A 25995-nucleotide genomic window follows, 5' to 3' on the forward strand; every position below is an offset into this window, starting at 1 on the left:
ATTTAGTAAACATTTCCAAAGTGCCATGCATATATTAAGTACTGTGTGAACATTAGAGCACAGAGCAAAATAAATATTTTTACCCATAGTAAAACACTAATAGATTCTTACATCTTTCCTCCTCTCTTCTTTTCTTTAACCTGGGGATAGAATAGAAAACCAAAACTATAAAGTATAATGGTCATATTTATTCTCTTACATGATTTAAATTATCTGAAAGAATTAGCAGTTGAAAATCTCCTTCTTGCCATCTGAGGTTTGCTTTCTGTGTGCAAGTGGTGTGTGTGTGTGTGTGTGTGTGTGTGTGTGTGTGTGTGTGTGTGTGCATGCGTGCATGAGCGCGCTTGTGTGTGCTGGTGTTTAAAAATAAATATTTTGCAATTAGGCTGAAATATGTTAGTGACAGCTATACAGATTGGAGCTTTCCATTTATTCAGATCAATTTTGTTTTTAAAATATCAAAGTAATGACAGACCCCCAGCTTATCACTATTTCTTCATGTGAATACATAATAAAATCTTTATCTGACTTTCATTTACTTCTATCTCCCTGCTCAGCTGGCTAGTAATGAGAAACCTGTTAACATGAGTTGGGAAGGTAGGAAATGTTTAGCCACAAAAGAAATAGACTCTCAGATAGCAAATAATATAGTACTGTTTGTTTTAAATTCACAGAGATCAGTGTATTATGAAAGATTAAATCTTCCATGAAAGATAAACATTTTGGAGAGGATAGTTTCTATTCAAGACAGACATACAGATACATACCTAGATACATTTAATGCGTATTATATCTACAATAATCTCTGTATGATGTAGATAACTCAAGCTAAAATTATTATTACTAGTGAGTAGTTAAAACCTTGAATAGAGTAACAAAAAAATGTTCATTAAAACCCCATTCAGTGGAGCCTGAGTGGTGGTGCAGGTTGTACGGCATTTGCCTTGCCTATGCTAGCTTAGGACAGACTGTGGTTCGATCCCCTCACGTCCTATATGGCCACCCAAGGCAGGGGTGATTTCTGAGCACATAGCCAGGAGTAACATCACTGGGTGAGCCCAAACACCCCCCCCCAAATAAAACAAAATCTATTCAGTCTATTTTGCCTAGTTTTTTTTTGCTATCATCATATAGCTTTAAGACACAGTAATAATGTTGCTTATTATCAGGGTGTTTAAAGACTAATTTGGAAGATAACAGTGTTTGAGCACTTGAGAGAGCAAGAGTATGAGACTTTATTAAGAATTTCTATTGTGTTTATGTTTTTAATAAATTTATGTTATACTCAAAAGTGACTCAGAATAGGTTTTTATCACAATATTGTTTCAGAGTGAAACATCCAGATCTTGAAAAGCTAAAGACAGGAGTTATAGCATACTATAAGAAAGATACATAACACTTCTAAAACATAGTACTACATTGGAAAATTGGTTTTTGCATAAAAATTTAAATTATAAAAAATTCTGAACTATAAATACCAGTTGTGGAATGCACCCTATTTCTGGGGCCTCTAAAGACAGTGCATAGGTGGTCACTGAACACGAGAGATTCACTTTGGGACCCAAATAAGAAGAATGATTTCTATCTTTGTTTGAGTTATTTTCCTAGCTCAAGTTTATCTGTATGAATCCTAAAATACCAAATTGTATTTCTACAAAAGTAAATTTATAAACTATTCTTCCCTAACAATAATAACTATCATTTATATGCACCCCTAAAATACCAAGAACCTTCTAGTGTCTAAAACTCAGGTATTTCATTCTTTGACACTGTAGGTTAACATGCAAGGTTTTCTTTTTATATGTTGGTACTGTTGAGCATGTTTGATTATTAGCTATTCTTTTTTTCTTTTCTTGTTTTTGTTTTTGTTGTTGTTGTTTTTGGGTCACACCTTACTGGTTACTTCTGGCTCTAAGCTCAGAAATCTCTCCTGGGGACCATATTGGATGCCGGAATTAGAATCACCATCCTTCTACGTGCAAGTCAAACACCTTACCTCCAGGCTATCTTTTCAGCTCGATTATTAGCTTTTTTAATTTTTTTTCGGGCCACACCCATTTGATGCTCAGGGGTTACTCCTGGCTAAGAGCTCAGAAATTGCCCCTGGCTTGGGGGACCATATGAGACGCCAGGGGATCGAACCGTGGTCCTTCCTTGGCTAGCGCTTGCAAGGCAGACACCTTACCTCTAGCGTCACCTCGCCGGCCCCGATTATTAGCTATTCTAAGTACATAAAAACTGAGAGTAGTGTAATGAAGCTATGTTGACCAAAGGATAGTATCAGATGCCTCAAGTCATGTAGCATAGAAGTATAAAAGCGATGGAAATCCATAAGCTAGAACTAATCTAGTAAAGATTCAAAGGTTGGTAAAAGTGACAGCATCAATTTATTAACTAACTGGGGATAATATAGAATGAATACAGATGAGGAAGGAAAGGAAGCCAAACAAGAATGAGGGTCCTTGGGGAAATGGGGGAAAGAGGATGGATTGTGGGAGGGAGAGGGTCGTGATTATACTTCAAGATTTTTGTTTCTTTGTTGCTTTTTGACCCATTGAAAAATGGTAGATTTGACAAAAAGGACCCCAACCCTGGCATGTGTGTTCTTGCAGAACCGGATGGCTTTCCTTGATGTCCTTCTTGGTGTCAGTGTCTGCGTATAAAGGGAGGAGAACTGCGATGAGCAGGGAGCAGGTACTCTGCCCAGTTCAGCTCCTGACACCTCCCACGAGTTTCTTCCTGAGGAGCATTTAGGTCAATGTCAACCAATTATTTGAGTTCCACCTCAGGAAAGAGGTAGTCAGGAATTTGTGGGCGAAGTGACCTCAGGGAGGTCAGTCCCTCCCAGGTGTCCAATAATGTACGTGGGATGTTGAGGAAAGGAGGTGTAGGTGGGCCCATCTGTGCCAGAGGAAGCAGTGGTTGAGATAAAATGGAGGGAGGGAAATCCAGAGTTAGAGTGTTTGACTCAGAAACACAGAGTGAGGGTGTCAAGCTGACCTCGGCTTCTGTGCCACTGGTCTTCACCACAACCTCCTCTTCAGCCTTCATGAGATCCAGCACCTTGGCCCACTGCTTGTCTCCTTTGGCGTTTACCACCTCCATGCCTGTGAAGGAGCCCCGAGGTGTCAGAAAGTCAAGGAGCCAGAGCAGAATGGGGCCCCTGCGTGGCCTCAGCTCCTCCCTCCCAAAGGTGGCCTCACACTCCCTGAGAGCCTGTCATTCACTCTTGATGACACTGAACTTGGCTTGCAGCTCCTGCTTTAGCTCCTCCGTGGTCTTCCGAAGACCCTGAAGGGAAGGGAAGAAGGTCAAGAGGGCTCAAGGGGAAGCCAGCTCCAGGCCTTCCTGCCCAACAGCCCAGGCCGGCCTCTCACTTGGGTCTCACAGAGCTGCTCTTTCAGGTGACGGATCTTTGCTTGGGCCTTTCCTTTTTTCTTTTGTAGTTGTTTTAGATGTTGCTTCTGAAGGAGCATCTGCTGCTTCAGTTCCTCGTTCTGGGCAGTCAGCTCCCATTTCTGAGCAGCCAGGTGCTCCTCAAATTGGGCCATGCATTGCTGCAGGAGGTGGACATTTTTTAACTGCTCCTGGTGCAGGATCAGCTCCTGCTGGTCCTGTTCTTTCAACTGTGGGCAGAATGCTGAAAGTGAGGCTGAGCAGCAGTGATAGCATGATCCTCACTTTGAACAGGCAAGGCCATTCAGGTTCAAGGCAGACAGGACATGGGATAATCCATTAGTCCCCAGTTCAAGTCCTGATGAAATTTCTCTCAGGACCTAAGACATTGGGCTATACTGTCTTAAGGCTCTTAGCTCCATCAGTTATTCCCCCCACCTCCTAGGAACCTCCACCCTGGTTTAAGGGTCCTGAGTTTCAGTGTTGCTTGTGAACTGTGTGGTAAAATGCATATTAATGCATGGCTGATACCATCCAGTATCTCTCCTGCTGCCTTTTCCTTGACCATTACCTCCAGGCTTTTATGTCCTAGAGACACTGGAATCCCCACTCTCCGTTTTCTTATAAAACTGCCTTAGTTCTCTCTCTTGCTCTGGGCCCCAGGAGCATGCCCTATCAGCCCTTCAGTGGTACTTCCCACCTCCTGCCATGCTGGAGCAGGAGCTACCTTTCTGCTTAAGTCCACTAGATTTTCCTGCAGCAGTGCGACTTTGGCTTCTATTAGGTCATACTCTTCACACTGGAAGACACAGATGAGCCAGTCAGCACCTCAATAAACCCTCCTTGGTGGACTCATGTTCTTTCATGCAAATAGGGAACTCTGTTCTCTCTTTCCTCTTGGAATAGAGAGAGGAAGTTCAAACACCAAAGCCCATCCCCAAATTCCTCACTCAAGAAAGTAGTGAAGAAGGCAGGCAAAAAAAAGGCCAAGGGGAAAAAAGAGCCACACCACAAAATTGGGAATGAAACCTGAAGGGTATTAGGTTTGGAGATGGATAGTTCTGGTGGCAGCACTGCCTCCCCAGCCACTGAGCCAATGGAGAAGGTCGGGTACAACAAGGAAGGACAAGTGGAATGAGGACAGAGAGAGAGACCGTACTTTCTTAAGAGTAAAAAAACATGAATCAACTCAACTAAATATTTATCCAGTAGATGGAGTGATTGTATGTTTGTGAGCTTAAATGGACCCTCCTCAAATCCTGTGCACAAAATAGTGTCCCAAAGTCTCACCTAGTGAGATCTCTGAACACAGTTCAGTGTGGGAACCAAACAAAATAGCTGTTAGGTGAAGTGGTAATGCTTTGGGCACAATGAAGTCCAAAGATGGGCCATAGCAACATGTAAGGTAGCCAACTGCCCTGGCATCCCACTGGACATGGTAACACATGAAAAAAAGAAAAGATGAAACTCTTAAGTAGGACCTTGTGGACATGGGAAAATGGTCCAAAGCCAGGCTCTCGTCTAGAGGGGGACAATCCTGATTCCTCCCTCTCTGTTCATGGAGGAGACTACGAACATGACCCAGGGTTTTGGAGCTCTGAGCCCAAGAGGTCTGATTTAGGTGAAGGGAGGCAGTTATGGGTCCAGTAGAGGGCATCCTTGGGGCCCACCAACCTAGTTTGCCAGGGTCTCAATCTTGGGGCACTTGGGGCACACTGACATCATGGGGCAATGAAGCGCCTTAGACTTGTCCATCCATCCCGCCCACACTTGATTTCTTACTATTATTCTGGCTCTAGCCAACTTCATCTGTCACTTCTCTTCGAGTAGCTTATCTAGATATGGGGTTTGGGAAGGGGGTTGAGAGGGGATTTTGGGGTCCATCTCTTCCGATCAGTGGAGTCTCCACTAGGATACGCCGCTACAAATGACGTCTCCAAGGAGACCGAAGGATGCACTAGAGATATGAGCTCGTGGGCGGGGCTCAGGGTCTCGAACCTCATTGGCCAGTGAGAAATCCAGAACCCTGCGAGCCTGCCCCACCCCCTGTCAGTGGGATGATGACACACAATGGGGGTGACCCTAGCCTGTGTCACGGGCCTGGACAGGCAGGAGATGCTCTCCAGCCAGCATGCTCTCTCTTCCCAGCATGGGGGTTTGGAATGCCAGTGCCCAGAGGAGAGGAAGGTCTCCAGGGGGAAAAGCACCTCGTTTACTGAACAGACCAGTCTTGCCTCTGCCTAGCTCAGCCCAGGAATATCACCTTCCCAGGAATCAAGTCCATGATCCCCATCTTTGACCCCTTCTTCGTAGGTCTTCCCCCTCCTGTTTTTTTTTTTCCATCATTTTATTCTGAACATTCAAAAAACTGTTATAACAGTGTAAGGAAGGAAGGAAGGGAGGGAGGGAGGAAGGGAGGGAGGGATGAAGGGAAGGAAAAAAAGAAGGAGGGAAGGAAGGAAAACGAGCTAGTTCTGCCCATTTTAGCAATTTAGTACCTTGAGATACAGAGTTTCTCTCGAATATAAGTGAATTCAACTCAGTCCATCAGTAACTCTGGCATTTCTTTTTCCAAATTGATTGCCATATATGATCATTTTTACTATTTCCTGCTATAACCTCCAGTACTGGCTTCCTACCCTGTCCTCCTTTTGTTTACCTTTCAAAAGTACCAGAGATACTTAATCAGCAATTAAATGCTGTAACCTCGAGTGACCTGTCACTTTCACTCAAAAGCACATTGGCCAGAAGAGGTTATAATACTACATGGTCAAAGACAGAGCTTCCAGGAAATGCAATTTTTTCTTTCTGCCTGGACATTTTAATACACAACATTGATAACTACCAAATTTTTATCTGATTTTTCTTCTTGACACTGCATAGTTTCTCCAGCTCTTCAATTTCAGTTATCTCCTTGGAAATGTGGTTATACCTTATGATTACTTAAAACTACTGTGATTCAGGTTTATTAAGCTCTATACTCTCTTTCACTGGTTGTATTTCCTACTCCCTTACAAATCCTGTGATTGGAATCAGCATCAATTAAATAAGACACATGACTCAATCTTAAAATATTCCCAGAACAATAAGAGAATCTGGAAATTAAGACACCTACCTTTACAGTGTGTTAAGTTCAATGAATGAATGGGATGGGGGATTGAACACAAACTAAGGTCCAACACAGGCCAAGGTATAAGGTAAAAGAAAAAATGTGAGGCCTCTTTTCTAAATGGTAGAATGCTACAGTGAATCTTTAAGTCAGAATTATCCATAGAGATGGTAAACTACCTGCTATACTGCTATAGATAGTAGAAATACTTGTGCCCATACCCAGCAAGTTATGAGAATAGCTATAGTAGAAGGAGTGTGCCCAGGAGTGGCTCGGGCTTAAGGTGTCATGACACACTCAGGGAAAACCATGAGACACTCTGACTACAAAGATAGAGACTTTGGATTTTATAGTAAAGATAATAAAGAATTTATAGCTAAGAAGAATATTGTGTCAGAGTGTGCATTTGTATTTTTAAAGTATGATTTGAGTTTGCTTATTGACCATTATTGCAGTTATTAAACACCTTATTGAACTTTAAATTAAGACCATAATATTTTATTTGGCGGGGTATTGTTTGTATGTTCTTTTGTTTTTATTTTGACTTTAGCTTTTGAGCCACATCTGGCTGAGCCCAGGGCTTACTCCTGGCTCTGCACTCAGGGATCACTACTGGCAGGCTCAGGGACCATTGGGGATCAAACTCAGGTCAGCTACATGAACTGCAAGTGTACTATCTGCTGTCTTAGTGTTGTTCCAGAAACTAAGACTGCAATCTTAAATTAAATGAGCAATGAAACTATTCATAAATGTTTCTACTTAGTACTAATGTCAGTATGTAACATATAACTGTGAGACCTGGATAGATACAGCAGGTAGGATAGGATGGTCACCTTGCTTGTGGCTGACCTGGGCATGATTCCTCAGCACTTCATGTAGTCTCCAAAACTGAGGTAGGGGTGATCCCTGACTACTTCCTGATATGCCCAAACAGTCCTCCTACCTGCACACAAATATTAAATTCAACAAAATATGTGTTTCTTTGGGGGATTTTTTAAATATTTGTTCATATTTTTATGTATTTGAGAAGTTAAATTATAATTTTTAGAATGTTTGCATATATGTCAAATTTTAATTTAAAGAGAAGTATTAAATTAGATGTGCCCTGATGAAGCTAACTCGCCATTGCTTTTACCTGATAGCAGCTTCCTCAAAAACATAAGGATAGTTTTATTTCAAATCAATTCAAGCAAATAAATTAATTATATTTATTATTTGACTGCAAGTTTAAAAAAATCCCAGGAATTTTGATGAAATTAAAATTTTCTAGAATTTAGAAAATAGGTCTTATGTGAAATTTCAATAGAACATTATCAATATTTTAATGTATTTCCATTTATCTCTGAATTTCTTCAGCAATGGAAGATAAAATATCTTTAAAACCATGCAATTTTTAAAAACTCTAGATGTCTTTTGCACAGTATTTCAATTTTTCCCCCACTTTACAGTGTTACATTGAACTAATGGCCTGTAAGTAGACATATTGATTAACTTGAAGTCAGTGTTCAATCTCTTGCAGCACTTCAACTTTCTTGCATAATTTTGGGGGCTTTACTTTATTTTCTGTATTTTCATTTAGTGTAAGAACAATTTCCATTTGTTCAACTGGATAATTTTTATAGTCATCTCTTCAAACTATTAAATATATTTTCTTATTTGTATGGCAATAGTTTGAAACCAATTTTTTGGAAGGGACTGAGATGAAGAATATTGGACCATGCTTTACTTGTCCTCTTGTGGGGACATATTACAACATAGATCTTCTTTCAGAGTGTTACTAAGTAGGCAGGAAGTTATGTCTTTGAAACCTACAACTGGGGAGACAGGAGTCAACTAGAGAAAAGACTAACAAGAGAAAATAACACCCATTGACTATAGTTAATAGCAGAAGATACATTGCAGCTCAGTCTCTTGAGGGATAGAAAGCAGAAGTGGAGGAAAGCATGTTACTAGTTCTATTACATTACTGAAACTATAGCCAACACTGGATTTCATTCCTGAAGTTTATTTTTATGTCTGGGTTTTTCTGATATCAAAAATTAGGAACTAGTCCCAAATAATAAAGCTAGGCTGGGAAATATTGCAGGCAATTAAAAAAAATCAATTGCATGAAATGCTAAGTGTATGAACTGTCATTGCCCCTTAAAATCACTCCATTATTATTGCACTTTTATCGGCATCTTTATATTGATAAATTATGTGTTTAAATAACTTACCATACATTTTCATAAAGCTTGTGTTTATTATAAGCATCCAGTGGTGCCAGAGCTGCAGCATGAGATCTGAGGGTAGTTTGGATGTCAGCATATTCTCACCCAACAGAGTGGATAGTACGATTCTGTAGAACTAATACCCCAATAATATCGGGGAGCCACACAGTGCCAAGGATTGAACTGATGGACCCACACAGGCTTGCCCTGTGCTCTAACCCTTGAATTATCTACCAATTCCCCACAAATTTTATCATTTGAAGCTGAAAATCAGACTTAGGTGGGATATCTTTTTCAGGTTTATATAGAATACCAGTAACCCTAGAAGGTCAAGGTACATAATGGGACTTAGAATAATATTAATGTATTATTGTATTTCTCGTTACATTTAGGAAGATAAAAATAATAAAGAACTACATAGTTAAATATTCATTTCATACACAAGTGTAAGCTCATATATATACACATATATACACATGAGTATATATGTGTATATGCAATATCTCTTATTCATTCTTCATCTCTAAGTAAAAGAAAAATCGCTCTACTATATTCTTTGTTCTAGTTCCTGATGAGATCTTTCAGAGACTCAGCTGCTTCTAGTCTATACATCTCTCAATCTTGTTACCTCTAAATATATCAAAAATTAGAATGTTTTTGTATAAGTCTTTCTTTGTAAGTTCCACTGATTTTTATTTCTACATTTTGTTGTTTTCATTATTTGTGTTCTGCTCCAGCAAAGACTTCCACATCGGTATTAGCAGAAGACACTCACAAGGCCAAAATTTCAGTCCATAACTCTCTCTCATGGACTTCAACAAACCTTCTAACTTGGAATAAGAAAGACTTTATTTTACTTTAACACTTTCTTAATGTTATCAGCTTAGGGTGACAGAGCAATTGAGAGGGTGCAAAGCACTTTCACACATCACACTGTGATGCTTCACTACAGCCTGTGAACGAAGCAGGGCAGGTGTCACACTTCACAAATAAGAAATCTGGGGGTGGCACAGTCAGCTGCAGTATAGTGAAGGGGGCTTGCCTTGCTGCCAACCTGGATTCAGTCCCCAGCACCATATATGTTCCCCCTGAGCACTGCCCAGAGAAATTTTTGAGTACAGAGCCAAGAGTAAACCCTGAAAACAATCAGATGTGACCGCCAAAAAAAAAAAAAATCCCTTCTCTTAAAAAATGAAATCTGTTAATGGAAACAAAAAAAATCTAGAGTTCCAAAATCCACTACCTTATTAAGCATTTGGCTTGAATTATATGCCTCACATAATAGAGCTATCTTTAGATGAAGAGTCCTTTTTTTCTATTGAAATCAATTGGATTGAATTTTTAGTTTGTTAAATGGGAGGTACATTTAAACAGGAGCAGTTTCATGGCCAAGAGATAGCAAAGCAAATAGGACTCTTAGTTTTCACTCTGCCAAACCAGGTTCAATACTGGATATTACCTGCAGTCCTCCAAACCAACCAGGTGTAATTCCTGAGTATAGAGCCAGGAGTAGCCCTAAGCACCACCACCAGGTATGTTCCCAAACAAACAAAAACAAACAAACAAACAAAAAGCAAGGACACTTTACAAGAATTAATACAGTGGCACTAAAATAGGAGAAGACTGGGAAATTAAAATGACAGGTGAAATAGTAGCAAACATTAAATAGTGTTAGCTCAACTGGAAATTTAGTCTAGAAATGTGATGGCTAAAATGATACTTTTAAACACAGAGGTGAAAGTAAGTAAGTCTATATCACAATCCAATCTCCATCCCATATGGTCTCTCCTATATCAGTATGTCCATCCCTAGTGAACCTCAAGCATCATTGAACTGGTCTAGATAATCACCCAAAATACAGGACACAGGCTGCACGACACCGTCAAGCCCATGCATTGAACTTCTGGACCATTTGGCAGAAGCATTCATGTGACCCTAGAGTTCTTCTGTGCACTGTTTGGGAAGTTCCCTGCCTGATAAACACAGGAATATATCTTTATTCATCAGAGATTTGCTAATTAGAAGAATCCAATGTAAAGTTTGAAAGCAGCAAATTAGCCTAAGACATAGAAAGGCTTTCATCTTTTTTGATTCATGTTCTCTCTCCCACAGTCTTTCGCATCTCTCTTATTGCATCCTTTCAACTGATGACTTTGCTCCTAAGTCTAAATACAGTGGAGGCAGTAAACACAGCTGGCAGCCATCGAATTGATCTCCCTTGCCAATGTCACCTCCTCCCTACATCTGTGTCCACATGCTCCACGATCCTTCTGAAGATGAAATAAAAGGAGTTGTTCTTTAAGACCAATCTACTACCTCTTTGTGTAAACCCATCCCTTTTCAAGGCAATTGCTTTTGTGATTATCCTCATTCTCTTCTGCAGAAATTTGTTCCTCCCAGTTTCACCACTTCTCTCAACATATAATGATATCTGAATTCCATATGTCCATTAAAAAATTTCTTGACTTGATCCTATATGCTTATCCAGCTAGCACCTCAATCTCTGGGTTTTTTTTTTTTTGTTTTTTTTTTTGTTTGTTTTTGTTTTTGTTTTTTTGTTAGTAAGTCTGTTCTTATCACTTACCTTTACAGCTTTTACTTACTCAACCTCTTAATCTTTTGCTTTAGCTGATGTCAGTGTTCAAAACTCAGCAGAACATGGGTTTAGGGGTGTTATACCTTATGGTACTCAGAGCATAGTGGGGGGCTTGAGGAGCAAGGAATGTGTTCTACTACTTCAACCAAATTCCCAGTGACTTACTTAAACTTATGAATTTTACTTGAATTTTAATTAGGATTTGCTGTAAAACCATGCTCTAAGATAATGTCTTTAATCCAAGTAAAATTCATAACTTCAATAAAGAATACATTTTTGTGGATATTTAGTGATGAAAATTTAAATTATATGGGGTTTTCCTAAAATTAGACAAACCAATAACATTGGAAAAAGAAAACTAGTTTTGATTATTATTATTAATTGACAGAGCATCATGAAGTCTAACATAGTCAGTTGCTTTGAATGGATTTTTCCATTATGTAATCAAATTAATATGCTTTATTTTTCTTATGCTCTTTCCATGCTTTCTTCCTTTTCTTATTTCTTCATTTAATAATGACTAATCTATCTAATAAACTAAATATTTTTTGTTCTAATTAAACTGGACTGAATGAAACCCGTCAGACTTACATGGCAACAGATTTGTGGCTCAAAATAGCAGTATTTTGTTATTCTCTTAAATTATTTTTAGTTGTGAAAAAAATAAATTATGTATGATTTCTAAGGAAGCTTTGTCAAGGTCTGGAAAATGATCCTAATTATGAAAAATTAAGTTTTTTAATGATCTTTTCTATTGAATATTTATAATAAAATTACAATTTCTAGTCAAGATCATTGTTCTTAGATTTTTCAAGTAGCATTTTGAATGTCAAACCATAATGTGTAAGTAATTTTAGCTTTTCTTTAGTTTGTGGCATTTAAATCATCTAAAAATTAAAATCATCCTTGGAGAGATATTCTTTTAAATTAAATAGAAACAGTGAGAAGGAATTTTCTAAAATCTGAACTCATCTTGTTACATATGATAAATATGCAGTATTAAGTCATTTTAATAAATATACAAATATGCTACTCACTTATCTGAGCCTTATTAATGTCACAATATAGTTATTATTCATCCAACAGGTATTCTTACAATATAATATAGAAAAGGAAACTATTTTTTATTTTCTTTAAGCTATTATTGAGATTTCTAGGGAAATGATGGAACATGTAAAAGAGAATATGACTGTAGCTCAAAACAGCAGCTTAAAATTATCTGAGTCTCTTCAGGAACTGTCAACAGCGTCTATCATTTAAATTCAACTTATATGTGGGAGAGACATCTGAAAGGGAAACTAGTGCATATAAAAAACAAAATATACAAGTTGTATAAATTAATAATAGAATAGAATGGTGATGGAAAATTATTTCTACCCTTTAAGAAACATTTTTTTGTCCATTAGAAGGTTAGTTCTAAGTTCAGCAATTTTGCTGCTAGGAAAATACACATTTTTGAAAGCTATTAAAAACATTTACAATTTGAGGAAGTATTTTAGTTGTAATAAATATACCCAATATCTTCAGTGACAGATCTATGTAAATAAATAGGAAAAATTAAATATGCTTTGAAGTAATACTTAATTATCCTACTTAGGAAAAATTGACTATTAATTTGATATTGACTCTAAACTGAAAAGAAAAATTCATTTGAATTTCAGTGAAACTCATATACCCCATTGAACAGGTGTCTTTCTCTCCCCTGACAATTCTCTAAGTTTCTTTGGCTAAAGCTGTTTTGCTTTGTGTCCAGAGGATAGTACACTGAGTAAGGAACTTGCCTTGCATGTGGCTGATCCTCTGTTAGAACCTGTCATCCCATATGGTTCATTAAGCACTACCAGGAGTAAACCCTGCATAGAGAACCAGGAGTATTCCCTGAGTACAGCTGAATTTGGTCCAAAAAGAAAGAGGAAAATTGTTTTTCTTTACTAAAAAGTTAAATATATATGTGTGAGTGTGTGTGTGTATATATATATATATATATATATATATATATATATATATATATATATATATATATATATATATATATCTTGTTGAGGGGTACCTATTGCTTACTTCTATCCCCTTGCCTCTTGCCTCAGGGATTACTCCTGGCAAGGTTCTGGAGACCATATGTGATGTCTGGGATGAAATCCTGGTCTGTCACATGCTATGTAAACACCCTACCTGCTATATTATTGATTGTGTCAGCCTAAAAATTACAATTTTATTTTGTTTTGGGGCTACACCCTGTGACTCTTAGGGGTTACTCCTGGATATGCGCTCAGAAACTGCTCCTGGCTTGGGGGACCATATGAAATGCTGGGGATCAATCCGTGGTCTTTCCTGGATCAGCTACATGCAAGGCAAATGCCATACCACTGTGCTATCACTCAGCTCCCATAATACAATTTTTAAGAGTAGATCAAGGCCATCATAAAGATTGTGCAATTTTTTCCAACTTTAACCAAATTTATATGAGTATATAGGTAGTATCTCTCTGTGGTATTTAATCTTAAATACTCTGATTTTTGTGGTATAATCTGATAATTTCAGGGAACATTTGTATTAAGAATACAAAGAAAATTATTTACATATTTTAATGTAATGTTGAATGATTATATGTTTCATTTAAATGGGAGACCTCAGATCTCTGCTGACCATGTTAGCTGGCAAGGGTAAACTTTTTTCTGCCTGGAGTTTTTGGAACCAAGGATTATGACTAGAAAAAAAAGTGGGCCCCAGACTGATGACCAGAAACACTTAATTCCACTCCTACAGTGCCTATATAGGACAAGAGGAGCTGGTATATGTGGAGGGTGGCAGAACATAGCAGAAGCATATCTACAGCTGGTAAGGAACCAGGAAAAAAGATAAGTATGAACAGTGGGGCTAAGGAATACCTAGAGAGCAAAACAGTGTTGATAGGTAATCTCTCCTTTAATCAGAGTTCTCTGTGAGAGAGAGAGATAGCACAGAGTCAAGCCTGATTAGTGACCACTGATGGAGGCACCCCTCTTTGTGCTGTCCTTTACCAGTTCTGGTGTAGTATATTTCCATAGATTTTAATTTCAAGGAGAATTTCCTGAAATTTTCTTCTACAGGATTTCATCTGGCAGGTGGTTTAGGAACAGTGTCAGAATATCTATAATGGAGATGCATTGGAGCTTTTATGGAAAATAAATGGAAGTCCTAAAAGATAGGATGCTCCACTGAGAGAAATATCAAAATAGAATGCAATGAATATGACTTAACTATTACAGAATATATTTGAATCATACAAATAATTAGTAAAATATTTGAAGCATATCTAAGATTAGATTAGAGATTAGAAAGAAATAAAAGTTTGCGTTAAAAATGAGGTGAAAACATGCTTCCGTAAACATATCGAGGAAAGGGCAGAGAGATAGTATAGTCATTAAGGTGTTTGCATTGTTTGCGGAAGGCACAGATCTTATCCTCAGAACTCTATATTGTCATCAAAGCACCACCAGTACTGATTTATGAATGTAGAAAAAGTGTGACCCCTTGACCACTTATTGGATGGATGGATGGACATAACAAAGGAAGGATAGGAGCACATAATATATGACATTAAAAATACGACAATAAAAATCTGAGATAGGCTATTATAATTATGGATAAATTATTGATACATTATAAGTTTCTCTAATTGTTCTTAAATAAATAATTGTACTTGAAAAGTGCATATTTTAGTCTATAAAATGACCTCCAGAATAATACCAACAAAAAGTGTGATGAAAATCATTACAAGAGATGTTATAATAAATATTTTAGAACATTTAATTCACTTTTAAAAAGAAAGAAGAAAAATAAACATAAGAAGATAAGCCTGATATGAACCAAATGCTAAAGTAGGTTAAACTTAAATTCATATATATCAATAATTATTATAGGCTAATGTAATAAATACCATCGTTAAATTCAGAAAGTATACAAAAGCACGATGCATTTATTTGTTGTTACAAAAAGTATTTTAAACATAAATTTGGGGAAGGTTAAAGATAAATGAATAGAAACAATAAGCAAAAGGAATCTGACCTATAATATAAATATTAAAACAAAATGGAATTCAGGATAGTTAGTATTATCAAAGACTTAAATGGGAAATTTTATAATGATAAAGGTTTCACTTATTCTAGGAGACTTATAACTACTAAATTATATGTAATTCAATATTACATTTCCCAAGTGCAAGACAGAATGAACGAACAATACAATAAATAGATAACTATTGCCATTGATAGACACATTAGCACCATTTTCATATTAATAGAACCATTAAACAATGAAATCAGAGTTATGTATGAGTTAAACAATTCTAACCATTAATTTAAACTAATTAATGTTCCTAGAATATTACTACTCCCAAGAGATTACAGACTCTAGTATTCAAGTGTAATATTCAGTTAGATAGATCATAGTCAAAACCATAAAAGAAGCTTCTATAAATTTCAAAAGATTTAGAGAATACTTTTTCTATTATAGAGTAATTGATAAACAGAATTATATGCCTGTTGAAATCCTTAAATACATAGTTTAGAAATATGTAAATAAGTAAAATATAGTCAGAGAATAGATCTAAATTTTTATTACAATAATAGAAATACATGAAAATGCAACATATCAGTATTGTATATTTTAGAATAAAAATCTTCAAATGAATATTTGGAAGTTTGAGGGATAGTGGTTTGAGAACTTGTTTTTCATGGGGCTGATCCAGATTTGGTCCCTGACACCCCATATGGACTGCCAGGTGGTCATAAATGATTCCTGAGTGGAAAACCAGTAGTAGATCCTGAACATAACTGAGTGTGCACCCACAAAGATGGGTGCATGGAATTTGTAGATTTAAATACTATATTAAAAATTTTTAAGTCTAAAGTTAAGCCCTTCCTGGTACACACACACACACAAACACACACACACACACACACAAAACTAGAAAATAGTACATTGAAACCTACGTATATAACACAACAATATTAAAAGGTAATGAAGAAAACTTATGACAGAATATACAAATTTGTGTAAATAATCCAAATTATCCCTCCCCCACTTTTCATTAAAGAAACTGGGAACACATTCTAAATATTATTAGTCAACATAACCTTGACGCAAAGTCCAACATGAAGACAATAAAGAAAAGGAAATTAGATAGTACCTCTCAAAATATTGGACTATCAGCAATAAAATATTAGTTAATGTGTCTTATGAATATAGATGCCAGAATTCTCATCAAAATATTAACAAATTAAATAATTCTCTCAATATGTTGTATCGCTTTAACTATATCTTTTGTTTGTTTTGTTTTGGAGTCATTACCTTGCTATACTCAACTTACTTTTGGCTCTGCACTCAAGGATCACTCTTAGCAGGGCTTAGTGGATCTTATGTAGTCTGTGAATCAAATCTGGGTTGGGCACTTGCAGGGCAAATGCCCTATCCAGTGCATTATCTTTCTGATCCTTATTGTAGTATCTTTATTTCTATGACTATATATCACTATATAAGGTATATATATATATGTATATATATATACCTTATCAACATATTTCATCACATTTAATAGATTAAAGGGAAAAAGTCCATGTGGAAATAAAAAGAACTTAAAGCTCCACTTTACGTCATTGACAAAGTTTAATATGAAATATATCATAAACCTCAATAAATATTAAACTTAAACCTGAATAAATATGTACAGTTAAAGAAAGTACAAAGTAATAGCCTTGTAATCTTTGAAGAGAATGCTCCTGAGTAAAGCCAAAGGGGACAAAAATAATAGAAAACATGACTTCATCAAAATAAAAATTTTAATCACCAACAAAAAATTGACCGAGAAAGTATATCAAAACACATTTATCTATGAAACATCATACAAAATTGCCCCTAAATATATTTTACATTCCTACAACCTTAGAATAAAAATAAAAGACAGTATTTTATTAAAACCCGGCTATCATACTGCTGGTTATATGCCCAATAGAAATAAAATTTTATGTGCAATCTTTTACAAGAATTTTATTCACAACTATTTATTTATTATTTCTAGCCTGTAGCTAAAAACAGTAGATGATCTTCAATTATAAAATAGATAAAGCAGCCATGCTATATTCATTCAACAGAATGATAAGCAATAAAGTGAAATAAACTTAGAGGCAAACCTGCCAGACTTAACCTAAAAAAATTAATACTGAGTGAAATAACTGGGTTATATATTGTAGAAGTCTAATATGTTATATTTTATGATAGTTAAAACTTTTCTGTAGTGCTAGAGAACAAACCCCTATTTTGTCTAAATATAAAGATAGTAAGAAAATGGCAGGGTAGGAACATAAGGGACCTTTCTGAGTTAGTGGAGTTGTTCTCAGTCTTGATAAGCATTGCTTCAAACTGATAGAAAGACACACTGAGTCATATTATCTGAAAATTTGGGGCTAGAGATAGTATAGCAGGGAGAGCATTGTTTTTGCAGTGTCAAGGGTTCAGGTCTGATCCCCAGACTACATATGAATGGTCCCTTGAGCCACACCAGGAGTAACCTCTAAACTCAGAGCCAGGAGTAAGTCCTGACTGCTCGAGGGTGTGGCCCAAAAACTAAAAATAAATTAAAAAAATGAATATTAACAGAATGCAAATTGTAATGCAATTTTTAACAACAAAAATATCAGTAAACTACTTGAAATTTGAACATTATGTATCACTATGCTTTTCGGTGGAGAAAAATTATAAAATACAGGTTGAGAAAAGGCCTGAGGAATTAAAGTAAGTTGGGAAGATAACTAGGTCACACTGTTATATCCAGTGTGAAAATTTTTATTGGCAGAATATGGTGTTAAAGAAACTTTATTAACCTCTAAATAAATCCAGATGAACATTGTTCCTCCAACTTTTCCACTCACAGCCCCCTTTTAACCTTTTTCCTTCCTTTGGTCTCTCTGTCCTGATGGGCCTCTTATCTCATGTTCTAACCACAAATTCACATAATTTTCACTTGCACCCTCACCTTGGAATGTCTTGGGGGCCAACCCACAAGACCCATGATTGAAAATTGCTGCTTGTGGGTAAAGAGAATTGAAAGAAAAAGAGGGAGGGGCTGTCAGATGCTAGGATGCTAGTTTCTAATCCTCATATCTAGAATCATGTTTAAAAGTTTGTTGACTCACAGGGCAGAGCTATATATAGCACAGCAGTATGGCTTTTGCTTTGTACTCGGCCAATCCAGGACGGACCTGGTTCGATCCCTGGTGTCCCATATGGTCCCCCAAGCCAGGAGTGACTTCAGAGCGCATAGCCAGGAGTAACCCCTGAGCGTCACCCGGTGTGGACCAGAACAAGCAAACAAACAAAAAGTTTGTTGATGTTGTTTCAACTCTAGGAAGCATTTTAGGCATTATGTGCTCTTGGAGTTCAGCATCCTTCATCCCTCAGCCCCTCCATCCATCACTGGGAAACCTTTTCTACATAAAGTAAATAAAGAAGGAAAATGCATATCACAACTCAAAAATAAAAAGACTTTAATGCAATTGCTAAGTTAAAAATAATACTTTATTTTCATAATAGAGGAATTTTATACTTCTATAATTAGTTGAATAATCAAGCAATGATCTTTCCATTTCTGATCATGTAGAAAGAATAGAAGAAACAGGGGCCGGGAAGGTGGCGCTAGAGGTAAAGTGTCTGCCTTACAAGTGCTAGCCAAGGAACGGACCGCGGTTCGATCCCCCGGCGTCCCATATGGTCCCCCCAAGCCAGAGGCGATTTCTGAGCACATAGCCAGGAGTAACCCCTGAGCATCAAACGGGTGTGCCCCAAAAACCAAAAAAAAAAAAAAAAGAAAGAAAGAATAGAAGAAACAATTCAATTCAGTTTGCAAGCTTTTGCAACTGTGAATATTATTTAAAATTATCACCTTTCTCAGTGAGGACGCACACACACACACACACACACACACACACACACACACACACACATATATATCATGTTATAAAATTAAGGTTTTTTATCTCCAACTAAGCTTTATTCTATTTTCTATGTAATGTATTATTTCATGGTTACAGAGATACTAGGAGTGGCCACCGACAACATTTTAGTAACCACTAATATGTTGTGAATTATGATTTAAAATAAAATATATCTTGCTACTCAAAATGTACTCAGTGAATCAACAGGATCAGTGTCTTAGGGATGGATGTGGTAAAAAATTAAGAATCTCAGATTACACATCAAACCCACTGTAGAATCAGACTGCATTTTTACAAAATATCCCAGAACTTCTTGTGTACTTGGAACTAGCAAAAATCCTGTGCTGGCAAAGGCGTGAGAAGGGTTCTTGGGTTAATAGGAATGTTTCATATTATATTGATGACAAAAAAGCCTTTCTCAGGGGCGATATTGTTCTCTTTAGAATATGAAAGTGTTTTGGGGCTTGCTCTTCAAACCCATGTTCTTCTTTGAACATGCATCACTCTTCTTTGTCTGGGTTTTGTTGTTGTTGTTGCTTGCCTATTTCTGAACAGGTATTTCTCTCTTTCTCTTTCCTCACATTTATCTAAAGAAGTTTCAATAAAAACTATTTTGCTTCACCAAAATCAAACATAAAAGTATTTTGTAAATATTTTTAAAAGTATTCTAAAAGCATTCAAGCCCTGAAATGCAGAATCCTCAAAGATGTAATATTTACATTGAAGATAATAAATGAATGCTTTTTGTAAATCTGTCAAAAAATTTAGCTACATCCTATTCTACATACTATTCTATTGCTGCATACTATTATATAAGGGAAAATAAAAGCTCTGGGAGCCAAAATGATAGTTCAGTATGTAGGGCACTACATCAGAATGTTGGCCTTGCACAAGGCCAATGTAGAGTTGATCTCCAATATTGCTATGATTTACCAAGAATCACCAGGAGTAATTCCTAGTCCAGAGCCAGGAGTTATAAGAGTTTACATTACAAAATAATAATTTACATTATAGGAGTTTACATTTCCAAATAATAATAACAACAACAACAACAACAAGTAAAAGCTCTTTGCTAGTTTATTTATTCAATCATTTGTGCCAAAACTTGTAACATTTCACTTTATTTTTCATCTAGATGACTTTATATAAAAGCATTTACTCCCAGATTATTTACTGATGTAGGATTTGTTCCTATTGCTTCCAGCTTATTTCTTGACTTAGATACTGTTCCTGCTACTTCTGGATTTACTTTTCCACCAGGGAGAATTTCTGCACATCTCAATTCAACCCTTAACTACCATCTTATAAAAATGCAATGTGACTTCCAGTGGAAATATTATTAGTTGTGCTGAGTTTGCACAGTTCCTCTTCTGGATTACTTCTAGTAGATCCCTAACCATGGATCTTGACTGAGGAGGAAAATGAGGCTAACCCAAAGTGTCTCTAAGTGTTCATTAAAGATCTTCCAGTTGAGTTAGCAGGTTTGCTGAGTGATGGGAAGTTTTAGTCTGGAAGTTGCTAATCTTGCTAACACTAAAAGAGACTCTTCCATTAGCAGCTTCTGTGTTGCATTAATAATAAGAAAGTCATAAAGAGCCCGACCTCAGCTGTTCAGTTTCCCTAGAGGTGAGGCCCCAGCTACCTTCTTATCCCTGTGGTCCATTCTAATGGTCTTGCCTGGATTAAAGTAATAGAGTGACTAATGCTGTATGTTATATCAGAATTGAAATTCCATCTTTTTAGAAATGCACACTTTTTTCTTTAAAGCATCCAAATATAAAGCAACCCCCAAGTAAATACTTTTGCAATTAAAAGTGATCTGTTTAGTTCAGAACATTTGTTAATATACATTCAACTCATCCAAAAACAGGAACAACAATATGTTGCCTTAAATATATCTTTCAATCTTTCCTGACAGGACTAAAGAACAAAAAAATCTCTTAGGCATAGCTTCATCTTTTTCTGGGAAGTTGAGAGCAATGAGGAGTAAATAAAATCACTTCTATACATGGCAGGAAATTTAAGAATATCAGGAAATAGAGACTGTATCTTTTTTCAAAGAAAAAATCATGAAAAATTAAAATAAAAGTTGGAACTTTAAGGTCAGTGTTAATGTTAATAAACTTTTCTTTTTAAATACTATTATTATTCTTGTTACTTGTATCTTGTTACTAGGCCTACAGACTATAGGAAGTCAAGAAATAAAGTGGTCTGGCCCTGTAGTATTTGATGGGGCAGTCAGGCATGCATACTTCTATTCAGCTGCCTGTGGCCTGTCTGCCTGCATGGCAACTCCATATAGCCCTTGGTAGAACAAAGGTAGCCTGAAACTTTGAGGAGGTAGGAGTAGGTAGTTGATGTGGTTTGTTTGGGTTTTGGTTCTATGTTCTCTGGTGGCAAAGACTGTTTTTTTTTTTTTTTTTTTTTTTGGTTTTTGGGCCACACCCTGTGACGCTGAGGGGTTACTCCTGGCTATGCGCTCAGAAGTTGCTCCTGGCTTCTTGGGGGACCATATGGGACACCGGGGGATCGAACCGCTGTCCGTCCTAGGCTAGCGCAGGCAAGGCAGGCACCTTACCTCCAGCGCCACCGCCCGGCCCGCAAAGACTGAACCTAAATCCTGACATATGCAAAACTTGAATTCTTCCACTGAACTCCATCCCAAGTAAATTTTGTCTGGTAAATATGTTCACACCAAGATCGATTAAAAATGTGAGCCCAGGGCAGGTGCTGTGACGCAAGCGAGAAGGCTTCTCACATGCTAGCCTAGAACAGACCACGGTTCAATCCCCTGGCGTCCCATATTGTAGCCCAAGCCAGGAGTGATTTCTAAACGAATAGCTTGGAGTAACCCCTGAGCATCACAAAGTGTGGCCTCAAAAAACACAAAAAAAAGTGAGCCAATGACATAAATAATTTTCTATAGAAAATGTATATAGTTTCATACTTTAAACTCCTATTTATGTATATTATATGCCTATAGAATAAGATTCACTTGAGGTTATAAAGTTCTTCCAATATTTTGTTAAAAATTGTTATTTTTGCCTTCACCTTTTTAATTTTTTAATTCGGGAAGTACTGATATATCATTCCAAATAGATAACTCAGATTTTCATTTCTTTAACCCAAGAAATACTAGGAGTTCGCCTAATTTTTTTACCATGTTCTTAATTTATCTTTTCTTCTTTTACAGTTTCTTTATTAGATGTGAGTGAGAATAAGTATATCACATATTTTATACATATATATGCAAATTCATACAAGTTGTGAGAATATTAGAGCATGAACATGAGATCATCTGAGATCAAATCTAGACATTCAAACCTATAAGTTATTTGCTCTCAAAAATGAACATCTCTAGCTTCCTCCTCTTTTCTTTTCTCTTCTTTTCTCTTCCTCTTCTTCTTTTTCTTATTCCTCTTCTTTTTTCCTCTTATTCATATTCTTTCTCTTCTTCCTTCTCTCCTCCTTTTTCTTCTTCTCATCCTTCTTCCTCTTCTGCTTCTTCTTCCTCCTCCTCCTTTTCCTCTTCCTCTTCCTCCTTCTTCATCTTCTTCCTGTTATTTCTTCTTTTCCCCTTCTTTTTCTTCTCCTTCTTCTTCTTCTTCTTCTTCTTCTTCATTCTCCTGTTTCTCCTCCTCTTCTTCCTCCTCTTCCTCTTCTCACTCTTTCTCCAACTCCTCTTATTATTATTCTCTTCCTTGGTCTCAGGGACTCCAATGATTCTTATGTTGTTTCTGTTAAGTTTGTCAAAGACATCTATTTTAATCTGTCCACATTCTTTAAGTAGTTTATCCATTGTCTGATCATTTACTTTGAGGTCCTTTTTCATTTTTTTCTGCTATATGGACTTGTTCTGCATTTCATATTCCGGCTCACTGATTTTGTTCTCAGCTGCTGTTACTCTGTGGGAGAGGCTTTCCATTGAGATTTTCTTATTTAATCTATGGAGTTTTTCAAACCTGTTATTTCAGTTTGAAGTTTTCTGATTTTTATCTTTATACCCTCTTGATTCTTATTTGTGTTCCATTCAACTTGATCTATGCTTTCTTTGAACTCTATGAACACCCTCCATTTTCCTTCTCCAAACACCTTATCTGAGAGGATACTTAGCTACTTGGCACTTTTCAGGTCATCAGACCTGCCATCTTCATTCTCTATACATGGGGTTGTCCAGCATTGTACCATTGTTTCCCCATTGCCATGCTTGTAGTGTGATTTTGACTCTGTGCTATGGTGAGTTCATGGATTAGAAGATGTGTGCAGCTGTGGATCAAAGCGGAGAAACCCTGCTCCTCTGGCTCCACCCTTATTGGGTGAGGACATCTTACCAAATGTTGGGACCTGAAGAAATTATGTTCACTGTCATCTTCTTGGCTGCCTCACACAGAGAAGCAGACAGGGAGAAAATCAGCAGTTTTTTAGAATGGCTTTCTTGTGCCCAAACACACAGCAAGAATCAGCCCCCACTTTTATTGGGTGGGGACAGTTTACTGGGTGTTGGCACTAAAGAGATTATGTTCACTATCATCTTCTTAGCTGCCTCACACAGAGAAACAGCCCATGTTCTTATTTTAAATGGTTCAGTATAATTAGTTTGAGCAGAGTATGATTTTTATATTTTCCATTTAAGAAAGAGAAATACTGATATTCACATAACTTAGTAATTATTTATTGTTATTTATATATTTATTCCCCAGTGGAAATATATGATAGTATTATATGCAATATTTATGTAAGATTCAAAACAATTCAGCTATAATTAGAAAATTAATAGCTATTTTATAAAAGTTTAGGGTCAACATATTTTTCTTATAAAGATTTAACATGTTTTTGTTTTTGGTTTTTTTTTTTTTTTTGGTGGGGTCAGGGATCCCTCTGGCTCTGTACTGAGGGCTCATTCCTGGTGGTGCTCAGGGAACCATATGGGACCATATGAGGATCAAACCTGGGTCAACAGCATGCAAGGCAAATGCCCTACACACTGGCTATCATTCTGGCCCCCAAAATAATTTAACATCTTTTTCTTGTGGGAGGGGAGCACAACTGACATCACTCAGGGATTATTCCTGGATCTGCGTTCAGAAATCATTCCTATCAGGCTTAGGGGACCATGTGGGATGCCAGGGATTAAACCTGGGTCAGCCACATGCAGGGAAATAACCTAACCCACTATGCTATTACTCCGGCCCCAGGACTTAACATCTTAAAAGAGAAAAGTAAGAAGATAATTCTAATAAGTCAGTGCTGCCCACTGACATTTTAGTGAATACCAGGACTGCTACATGTAAAGAATTTACTGTATCATTGTGATAAAGCAAGAAGCCAATGTTTTTAACTAAAAACTTCTTTCTATGAAAGCATCTGTAATACAGAAAGTAATGATAAATTTAACATTTTTTAAAAGTAGATACTAGATTTTACCTCTAGGCAACTAATAACCTATGTCCTTTTTAACTATATAACTAGTTCATGTGGCCTATTTATTAGTCAAGTAACCTGGATGAATCCAGTAAACCTTGTTCATTCTTAAATTTTACTTTTAAAAATACTATATATACTGTATATATTTATATATACATATACTTATATGTATATATATAGTATATATAGTGATTTTTAAGAAATCATTATATATACTATCTGTGAATATCTCTTATTGCTAGGGTTTTCCTTAAGTTTCAGGATTTGAATATGAAGTTCCAATGTCAAGAAAATTTATTGAAAATCTAATAGTTTTAATATAAAAATGTTACCATTAACAGAATTATACACATTTACTTGAATTTCTTTTCTTCTTTCTTTACTGCAGTCCATGAAGGTTCTGGAGAAACCAGCCAAAAGGAGACATCCACCTGTGACATTTGCCAGTTTGGTGCAGAATGTGATGAAGATGCTGAGGATGTCTGGTACCATAAGCTTTATATTCTTTTAAGCAAAATAATTACAGTCATCATTTTTTGTTATTGTTGTTTCATCAACAATCTCTTAAAGGTGGCATTTTTAGCATGTCTGATTCTCCACTTTCTTCTTTGGTAGTAGAAAGTGGATAAAGGTAATAATAGCAGCACAAAATTTCTAAAGCTGAACTAAAGCTGAAAAAGCTAGGCAACTGCCTATCACTTGAAGAGGTCTGTTCAGATATCACTGAGAGCCTCAATACAGTCAATGTACAGAATTAGAGAAAATATGAATATTTATTATATTTTTCTCCAATGGCATGGTTAAGAAAAAGTTAACTAAGTGAATCTGCTTTTTAAATTGGTTTATCTAGGTAGGTGCAAATATGTCATATTATTATGTATATAGGAATATTTGAGTGAAGAAAAGAGGCACAAAGAATGAACACTGATCCTCTCAGATCATCTTCTACCCAATCAATATTCAATTTCTATAAAAAATATTCTCAGCAAATGATTAGTAACACTTATCATGTCATTAATATCCAAGTGAGTTTTATGGTATTTGTAGCAAAGTAAAGAACCCAAAGTTCCTTTTTTTTTTTTTTTTTTTGGTTTGGGCCACACCCAGTGACGCTCAGGGGTTACTCCTGGCTATGCACACAGAAATCACTCCTGGCTTGGGGGACCATATGTGACTCTGCGGGGATTGAACCAGGGTCCTTCCTGGATCATCCACGTGCAAGGCAAATGCCCTACTGCTGCTGTGCCATCCCTCCAGCCCCCAGAAGATTATTTTTGTATCAACATAGTG

General features: G+C 36.6%; 1 protein-coding gene across 1 annotated transcript in view; it reads left to right on the forward strand.

The window, feature by feature from the left end:
- TMEFF2 (transmembrane protein with EGF like and two follistatin like domains 2) overlaps positions 1-25995 on the forward strand; it is a 277043-nt gene that overhangs the window by 131505 nt on the left and 119543 nt on the right. Inside the window, exon 5 of the mRNA XM_049773277.1 lies at positions 25094-25190. Within this exon, the coding sequence (XP_049629234.1) occupies positions 25094-25190 (97 nt within the window). The remainder of the gene's footprint in view (positions 1-25093; positions 25191-25995) is intronic.

This window comes from Suncus etruscus, chromosome 5, assembly GCF_024139225.1.
Source record: "Suncus etruscus isolate mSunEtr1 chromosome 5, mSunEtr1.pri.cur, whole genome shotgun sequence".
In the NCBI taxonomy this organism is placed as follows: domain Eukaryota; kingdom Metazoa; phylum Chordata; class Mammalia; order Eulipotyphla; family Soricidae; genus Suncus; species Suncus etruscus.